Source organism: Monoraphidium neglectum, assembly GCF_000611645.1.
Source record: "Monoraphidium neglectum strain SAG 48.87 unplaced genomic scaffold scaffold02381, whole genome shotgun sequence".
Lineage (NCBI taxonomy): Eukaryota > Viridiplantae > Chlorophyta > Chlorophyceae > Sphaeropleales > Selenastraceae > Monoraphidium > Monoraphidium neglectum.
In genome coordinates, this window is record NW_014011247.1 from 1 (window position 1) to 9,406 (window position 9,406).

At 62.6% G+C, this 9,406-nt stretch overlaps 1 protein-coding gene across 1 annotated transcript; it reads left to right on the forward strand.

Annotated features, from left to right (window-relative positions):
- Nucleotides 1-2,215: 2,215 nt before the first annotated feature.
- Nucleotides 2,216-7,794, forward strand: MNEG_10596 (UV DNA damage endonuclease; the record flags this gene model as incomplete). Its single annotated transcript, XM_014040932.1, has 13 exons — nucleotides 2,216-2,219; nucleotides 3,005-3,863; nucleotides 4,119-4,322; nucleotides 4,444-4,506; nucleotides 4,730-4,775; nucleotides 5,026-5,086; nucleotides 5,257-5,293; nucleotides 5,509-5,539; nucleotides 5,827-5,892; nucleotides 6,078-6,154; nucleotides 6,396-6,532; nucleotides 6,975-7,075; nucleotides 7,393-7,794. 13 exons carry the CDS (start codon nucleotides 2,216-2,218, stop codon nucleotides 7,792-7,794), a joined length of 2,088 nt encoding a protein of 695 aa, XP_013896386.1.
- Between the last annotated feature and the right edge of the window lie 1,612 nt (nucleotides 7,795-9,406).

Below are 9,406 nucleotides of genomic sequence, written 5' to 3' on the forward strand. Positions count from 1 at the left end.
CCCCCACCCTCCGCCCCTCTGCAGGCGCCCAGCCCGCCAAGGATGGGGCCATCCGCCAGCTGTTCCTGTGGAGCCTGAAGGGCGGAATCCCCGCGGGCAAGACCGGTGCGGCTACCCGCGCTGCCCTCTACAAGGAGTGGAACGCGAAGGTGTGGCCTGAGACTTACCGAGCAGGGTGACACAAATGCAGTATCTCTGCTTGATGAAGCAGCTGCAATGGCAGGGGGAGATTGAGGTGCTGGACTTGGACTAGCACGCTGGTGGGCTTTGAGTGGGGGTTGCGGCATGTGAGCATACCATCATACCATAACCCCCAGCTGACACACTCGCCTGCTTACCTGCTGTCCTCCCCCAATCACCCCAATCTGGCGGTCCCCAGAACCCCAAGGCCCTCGTCACTGGCTACTGGTGAGTGCCCTCTACCCTGCCACACTGCACGCTGGGCACACGTGCCGCCTGTGCCGCCTGGCATCTGCGCATTGTCTTGGGCTGCAAGTGTGCTTTTGGGAGACTGCCGACCCCCGCCCCGTGCCCTGCCCCTTGGGTCGTGTTCTGAGTCTTGCGTACCCCTCCTCCCCTGCCCATCTCCTCCATCACTCAGGGTGGGTGCTCAGGACGACGCCCTCCTGTTCCAGGCCAAGAAGGATGCCACCTGGGCCGACCTGGGCGGCTACACCGACTGGTGAGCGACTGGGTGGCTCTGTCTCCTGCCTCCCAACGCACGGCGGGAGTGCAATGGCGGGATGGCGTAACTGCTGTACGTCAGGCAGTGAAGTAAGCCTTTTTCGCCACGAACATTTCAAAACCATGCAATTTTCTTCTCCTCTCCTCCTCCCTCAGGGCCAACGCCGCTTCCTACAAGAGTGGGTATTGCCGCCAAACAGTCTCAAGGGACACTGCTAGAACAGGGTGGAACAGTAAAATGTATGCCAGGCAGGGCAAGGCAATTCAGTGAGACTGAGTGTGGCGAGTTCCATAATACTCTGCAACTGAGCGCGCCCCTCTCTCTCTTGCTATTGTTGCATGTCCTTTGATGTGTCGCCACCTACACCTACAGCCTTCAAGGTGGGTGTGAAAGGGTTGTGCAAGAGAGAGGTATTGCAATCGAAGCAACAAGTTGTATGGGCAGCCATACAGTAGTACGCTCCACATGTACGCCGGCGCGAGTGTGAAACTGTCCTGACAGTTTCGCTGTCATCCAACGCAACGGAAAATGCCTTGCCCCCCAACATCTTTCAGGCCTGGGAGGCTGACCAGGCTTCCTACAAGGTGCGAAGGGAAATTTGACACAATTATGTGTGCCTTCACAATGAAGCATATGGCATGTAGCCTTGCGCATCAATTACATTGTAATTGACATTCATCTGACAACCGTCGCCAACCCAATGTCCACTTGCCCAGGCCATCCCCGTCGTGACGCGCACTCGCCTGGTCGCCAACCTGTAAACAAGTACCCCGGCTGCGGCACTGTTTGCAAACAAGAACTTACGTGTAGCACACCGGCGAGTTGTGTGTTTACGCAACTGGAGGCCTGTTAGCATGTAGTGATACATAGCTCCAGCACCAGTGAGTGTTTTTCACAAATTGTAACACAACCTGTACAACCATCTGTGAGCTGCCACACCTGGTCAGTACCATTCTGTGTTGCAGTGCAACCAATGACAATATTGTGCTCACGCAGTGTAACACGCAGAATGAAGTATGCAACACAAACATCTTTGCTGTCCTAACAAGGGTAGGCTGCCAGCTGTCACCTAGCCAAACCATACCACACATCACAGTACAAGGCAAGGGGTACACATGCAATCACATGCGCTGACGGCGGCGCATCACAACGTTGCAGTATGCCTTCAGGATTATGCGACTTCTACAGCTGCATACTGGATGCAAGCATGGGTGGAATCCTGGAGGCTTGTGACAACCTGTTGTCAACTTTATGTCATCATTGAATGATGGATAGGCACCCATGGGGGGCGTCTTGCCAGGTATGCGCGGGTGCTGAAAGCACCCCCACGCGAGGCCCTCTGCGCTTGGATCTTGCCCAGCCAGCTTGGATCTTGCCCAAAGGCCAGGGCCTCGCGGTACGTAGCTCCAATAAACAACAATTGCAGCACCTCGCCCAGAGCGTCAGCTGGCACGGGAAGTGACGCTGCGGATGTTTACTGCTGGCGGCATGTGTCACTAAGAGCACAATGGGTTCCTTGCAGAGAGCACCATGCGTAAGTCTGGCAAATCGGAACATGTGACGCATCCAATTAAAGTGTTGCGCAGCAAGCAGAAGGCAAGCCAAGGTCTCACCACGGCACACACAGTGAGCTGTGAGTGTGAGTGCCCACGCAGAGGCTTCTTGAGGGTATCTGAGTATCAGCGTTTGTCGGTCAAGGAGCCAGTAATGCTCCCCAGGCATACCCAGCAGCCAACACAGCTCCTTACTGAAGCTGAAAGTCCCTGACCTGCAGGAAATGTGCCGTGCTCACCGAGTGGATGCCCATGAGCATGGATGGGTCACACAACAAGGTAAGCTGCAAACGAGTGGCCGGCGGGTGAGTCAGGCGGTAAATGCTCAGAATCAGCAGACACGAGTGCGGAACTGCCTGCAAAACACGTTTGCTTTCATATACGAGCTATCTAGGATGTCAAAAATATAGTAGTTGATGTAGCGATCTCTACACGGTACCTGTGACCTCACTTCGTGTGCAGCCCCGCCATCTATCCGTAGGCGTCGGCAAAATTATCCGCGGGCCTATCTGCGCCCTGAAACGGGCCATTGCTTGCGCTCGGGTCACGAGCGCCATCACCGGCTGCTCTCCTGCCGCAGCTGGAGCAGGGATGCGCGAGCCCAGCAGCCGCAGCACGCGGCTCGCTGCGTCTCTTCCTAGCCGGCCGGTCCAAGGCACGCCTGACGCGGTGTTCTCAACAATCTCCGTTGCGCCGACGCGCCGGGGGCCCCAGCGCAAGGCACGCCCCGCGTCCTCGGACCCGCCCGCGCCGTTTGACGTCGCAGCAGCGCCCGCTGGCGACCAGGGCCGACAGCCCGCCCCTCGGCGCGGCAAATGCGCCGCCGCCGCCGCCGGCCCCGCTCCCGCCGCCGCGGCGGCCGTCGCCGCCCCGGCGGTCCCCGCCTCCGCCCGCCGCAAGCGCCCTGCGGCCGCCGCACCATCCGCCGCATGTCGCAACGGCGAGCGGCCGCGCACGCCCCCGCCCTCCCCTTCACGGGACGCGGGCGAGGGCGGGGGCGCCGCGGCCCCGCCGCCCAAGAAGGCGCGGAAGCCCACGAAAAAGCAGATCGCGGAGCGCGTGGCGTCAGAGGCGAGGCACGGGCTCTTCCTAGGAGACGTGTCGCTGCTGGCCGCCTACTCCCACATATCTGCTTTCTTCTGCGGCGCCCCACAGCATGAAGAGCACGGGAGCGAGGGGCGACAGGAGGGCGGGGACGGGATCCCAGGTGGGGAGGATAAGCTAGGCAGCAAGCCGGCGCGGGGCGCAGACGCCGGCCGCGGCGCGGCGCTGGCTGCGGCGCAGGCGGCGCACGAGGACGAGCACGGGTGCAGCGACGCCGCGGGCGCGGCGGCGCCGGGCGCGGCGGAGGCGGCGGAGGCCGCGGCGCGACTGCCTTTTGACCTTGACGCCGCCGGGCGCGACCAGGCGCGCGCCCTGGCGGCCATCGAGCGGGCCGCCTCCGGGCCCGCGGGGCGCGGGCAGCGGCTGGCGCTGCACCTGCACCGCCGCGGCGGCGGGGGGCAAGTTGAGGTCGAGGTGAAGGCTGAGGGCGCGGGCGAGGGCGTGGGCGGCGGCGGGGCAGCAGGGCGGGAGCTGCTGGTTTTGCCCAACTTGGGCTATGCGTGCCTCAACATGACCCTCAGGTGCGCCTGTGGTACGTGCGCACTCACACGTATTACTGCAGCATGCGGCGATCGCCCTCGCATGTGCAGGGGCTATCGCCCCGAGAGGTGTTACGGATTCGCCTCCCAGTGCGCGCGCATGTTCCGCGCCTGCATCCATGCAGCTGCCCAGCTGCGTGCGTAGACTGGTTGGCCAGTTGAGAGCTGTCGCGCCACCCATTCATGCATGCACACTCGCCCCCGGCACCCGATCTCCACGGGCCCCTGCCCCCGCAGGCAGTACGATGTCTTCAACTCTCGCAACCTCGTGCAGCGCACCTTCAAGGGCGAGGGGGGCCTGGCGGCCGTCAGCCGTGCGGCACTCGCCAACGCGCGCGACCTCGCGCCCATCATCAGGCGCGTGCGCCCCCACGACTTTCACAACCCCCTATGGTCCCTGCCGCCGCACCGCGCCCGCCGCCCGCCATCGCCTGCGGTGCAGTAACCTCGCTCGCATGATTTCGTCTGCTTGCGCGGTGGACCCCTGGCGCCCTGCAATTCGACACTAATGTCCTGACAATGCGTTCCTATTGTGCTGCCATTGTGTTTTGGCTGTCCCCAGGTGGAACGAGAGCCACGGCATCCGCCTCTTCCGGGTGTCCTCCACCATCCTCCCGTGGATGACGTGAGCAGGCGGGGGGGATGGGTTCCAGACTGTATGGGTTGTGGGGCGGGGGGACGATGGGGTGGCTTGTGGGGGATCTGCATAATCTACCGCGCGGCGACTTCCCACACGCTGCCGCTGGCATTGCAGCCGCCTTTGTGTGTGTTGACGAGGCACACCGCTCCACTCCTGCGGCAGCCAATCGCTGATGGATCCCCGCCACTCACCGACTGATCGCCTTCAGATTCTACAAGATGGAGGACTTGGAGGACTGGGCAGAGATCCAGAAGGTGGGCGGCCTGGCATCTGCAAATGCACGTGAATGGCCAGGGGTGTTACGCGTGTTTGTTGCTGAGACCCTTCTGACGCGGGTTGTGAGGAGCTCAGGAGCTCAAGGTGGTTCAGCATCTTGCTGTTTCACCCACTTGCTGGGCCGCTTCTTGGCCACTCAATCTGGAAGCGCCCGACACCCATCGTTTCAATGCTCTCACTCACTTTTGTCTTGACTGGTGTGTGTGTTTGACCGCCTTGCAAGCCCAGGCCCTGCAGGAGGCTGGCGCACTTGCGCGGCGGTTTGGGCACCGCCTCACGTACCACCCCAGTGAGCGCTCTCGTGGCACTTGGCACAAGACGAAGTGGGGTGGTCCACACACACAGCTATGCAACTGACCGCACTGCTCCAGGACAGCTGCGGCGCACGCAAGTGCTTGACGCTGCTCAGCGTGCGGTTAGCCCCGCGTTGCTCACCCACCTGCCTTTCCCCCCGAGCAGGCGAGTTTTGCAAAATCGCGGGCCCCGACCGAGCAGAGTGAGTTGCAGGGCATTTGGCGGTTGGAGGCTTGTGGGAGAGCGCCTGGAAGTCTGGAAGTCGCACCGTCGGCTTTTGGCCATGCATGCCAGGGTGTGACTGGGCTGGGAGCAAAGGCGTTTCCCCGGCGTTCACCGATCAAGGCCGGGTTGCACCCCACGGCTGCGCTCGCAGCATGTTTCGCAAGTTTTTCATTTTGTTCTCAACACCCGCAGGTGGGTGACTCAGAGTGTGGCAGAGCTGGAGGTGCACAGCAGGATCTTTGATGAGATGGGGTTCCTGCCCGCCACGCCGCACAACAAGGCGAGCGCTCGCGCGCGCGAAAGCGCTGTCCCTCCACCACATCCCGCAGCAGCCGCACCGGGACCCTGCTGGCGCTCGTGACCCCATCCGCATCGCCCCTGTCTACCTGGACGCTGTCATGGTTTCCCCCTTTTTCGTCTCGCAGCAGTATGTTCCCCTGTCTCAACCTTCCCGCGCCCCCTCCGCTTGCTGCGTCCGCTCGCTCCCCCTCGCCCCCCTCACGCACCCAGATCAATATACACGTTGGCGGGACGTACGGCGGCGAAAAGGAGGCGACGCTGCGACGCTTTTCAGACGTGATTTTTGGCCTGGATTGGGCGGGCTGAGTGGCCGCATATGCTGTAGCTGGCCTTGCAGGGGCTGGGCACCGTACAGAAAACGGTCCACGTGCTCCCACCATATGTCGCAGCAGTGCGCCAGGGCGCTTCGTCCCCCCCACGCTCCCCAACCAGCCTGCCGCTGACCTCACCCCACTCCCCAGGTCGTCAACACGCGGCTGTCCCCCAACTGCAAGGCGCGCCTCACGGTGGAGAATGACGACCGGGCGTCCCTTTACAGGTGCGTCCTGGCCGCGTCGGACCCCCGCCAATCACTTTTGACCTTCGCACCGACAGGCTTCAGTCCCCACTACCGTAGCCAGCCCTGCTGTCACCCTCAAGCCCTTTGCTCGGCCACGAAGGCCGGCAACCTCCCGCCGTTGATGACCTGCGCATCAACCCTGACCTCGTCTAATCACATCCGGTGCTCCCGCCTTGATCGGCTGCGTCGCGCCCGGCCTCCCCCGCCCCTCTGGGTGCAGTGTGCGCGACCTGCTGCTGGTGCACCGCCTGACGGGCATCCCCATCGTCTTCGACTTCCACCACCACGGCTTCTGCGACGGGGGTTGGACTGAGGAGGAGGCCTTCCGGGCCGCCATTGCCACCTGGCCGCAGGCGCGTGCGCACAGTCGGGGTTCAGGGTGCCGCGCCTGTGCCTGGGTGCCGCCTGCTGGTTGATGCGCTATATTCTTGGTGTTGAAAACATTTTCGTTACAACCAGCTTGTCGCCGGCTTTGCCGCTGCATTCTGGCCAACACATGCAACGCCTCTGGTGGCGCCGACATGTGCGCCGCCCGCAGGGTGTGCGCCCCGTGGTGCACTGGAGCGAGTCGCCTGATGACGTCACCATGAGGCGCAACGCGCACTCAGGTGCGCGTCACGCGTGGTCGGCTGCCTTCTTGCTGCTGCTCAATTCTCACGACTGCACTTGAGACCTGTCGATGATTTCCAGCGTTAACCTCACCATGTACTCTGATCCCCTTGCGCCCTTGATTTGAAGCCGCCCTGACCCCTCTGATAAAACCTCATACCATGACGCCCCCTTACCCTACTCTTACCAGACTATGTGCGCGGCCCCATCCACCTGTATGGCGAGGAGGGCCGCGTCGATGTGATGATCGAGTCAAAGGCCAAGGAGCTCGCCCTCCTGAGGTACCGCCAGGTGACCACTGGGCCATCAGGGCGGGCCTCTTTTCCCTTTGGCTGCGCTTGTTTTGGTGCAAAACGTGATGTGATGTGCTGATGTGGAGCGTATGATGGGGTGGGAGAGGATTGAGGCGGGTAGTTGGCGAGGGGGAGTGGGGCGCGGGTGGTTAGCGAGTTTGTGGCGAGCCGGTGCGGGAAGAGCGCTGAGGCTGGGCACCGCAGTCGCACCGCTGGATCAGCCTCCAGCGCTGCCCTTGCACGATCTCCCTCTGCTCAGCGGTGCCGCGGGCCATGAGTCTGAATGCGCACCCGTCCCTCCCGCGGTGACCTCAGGCGGTCCTGGAGGACGGCGGCCGCGTGGCCCCGCCGCCAGGCCAGCCCCCTACGCGCCGCGCGGACATCCCATCGGGCGGCAAGGCCGGCGAGCTGCGGGACGGGTTGGAGGCGGCCGCGGCGTGGCTCAAGGAGGCAGGCGGCGCGGAGGATGTCCGCGAGGAGGAGCGCAGCAGCCCGGCCGGCGGGCGCGGCCGCGGGCGCGGCGCGTCGCTGCGCAAGGGCAGCAGCCGGGGGGCGGCGCGGGCGGCGCGGCGGCGGGTGGCTGCGCGGGCGGCGTCGCCGGGCAGCGAGGACAGCAGCAGCAGCGAGGGGACGAGCAGCGAGAGCATGCCTAGCAGCACTGCGACCAGCTCTGGGGGCACCCCAACCAGCAGCAGCAGCAGCGATCAGAGCAGCTGAGGGGTGACATCAAACACCGCCACTGCCATGGCTTACAGGCTTACAGTGTTGATTTGATGAAAGCTCGGCGCATTTTGAGGGCTGGACTGTGTGGCAAGCGCTGTGTGTGGGCACATGGCAAACACATTTCGTTTTTTGAGTGCTGTTGATGTTCAGGCGCTGTTCTTGGGATGTATTCAAGGAAGCTGTAGGCGTTCGCACTCCTGCAGGATTTCGTGTCAGCTTCGTTCCAGCAGCAAGTCCAAGGCTCGGTGCTTGGCTGCAATCTTGAATCATACGTCGATAGGACCAATTTCGTTATGTTGAGCCAGGTTCACAGTCGCACCTTTTTATTTGGATACGCCTTTTGGTGTGTTCAAACGCACACACTTGGGTGTGCAAACAGAATGGCGCGTGTTTGGTTGGTGCTCGATGAACCGCTTCCTGTACATTTATATGTGACTCTTTGCGTTCCCATCTGCCGACCTGGCCTGTAACTCCTGACGTCATCTTTGAGTGCACGCAGCTGCTTGTTTTGGACTGCTTGCGGCAGTGCGGAAGAGACATGTGCACATGCTTGCCAAGTATGAAGGGCTGCCACAGGGCGAAAGGATTGATGGCAGCTGTCAGCAAAGTAATGCTGTGGGCGCTGTGTTGCACACATCTCACTTGCCCGTGGCCCTCGGGGGTGGACTGTGGCAGTGCTGACAGACTTGCCAGAAAGAAGCACGGTGTGCATACGTTGAAGCATTGAAAACTTGTATTGGAACCATGTATGAGAGTGCGCCATCTACAGGTCTTCTCATGAAAGCGAAGCTGCCTTCATGGTCGAGACGCCCCTCCGGCTCCCCAAGGTCATAAGGCGGATCCGAGCTGCCACCGTGTTACCCAACAGCCAGTTGAGTCCTCTTAAACAATCCCGACGAGATGCAGCTCCGCGCGACCCCCCTCCGTGCTCGGGCTCCTGCCAGCAGGGTGAGAGTCGCTGGTTTGGCCGTGGCGCCAGCTTTATAGGCCTTCGAACCATCTGGCAGCATCAGGGCATTGGAGATCTGCGGCCTGGGCCTGGCTCACGAAGAATGGCTGCAGCTGATCCGGGGGTCGGAGGTCTCAGCAGCGGCTTTGCTGCGGAGAGGGATGACGGATGCTCCACTGCCAGCCATGGTTGATGTTGTAGCTGACGAAGCCTGTGCCCTGCTCGCGCCCCTGCCTGTGCCCGCCGCGGTGATGTGCGCAGGCCCGCAGCGTGCGCGTTGCCGCTGCCAGCCGGCCCCTGTGGCTGCCCAATGTCACGCCCCCGGCCTACCTGAACGGCTCTCTTGCGGGCGACTTCGGCTTCGACCCCCTGGGCCTGGGCGCCGACCCCCAGCGCCTCAAGTGGTGCGCAGCATGGATCCGCGCAGCTGATCTGCGTGATCAACGCGCAGCTGCAAACCGCATCACGCTGTCAAGCAGACCCGCCAGCTGTCACATGGCGGCCTCACACAAGCAAGACGGGATGTCATTGAGCGGCGCTGCTGTGCAGCCGCATGCCGATGTTCTTGAATGAGTTGGGGGTCTCATCACCTCACCTGAATCAACCTGCAGGTACGCCGAGGCCGAGAAGACCAACGGCCGCTGGGCCATGGCGGCC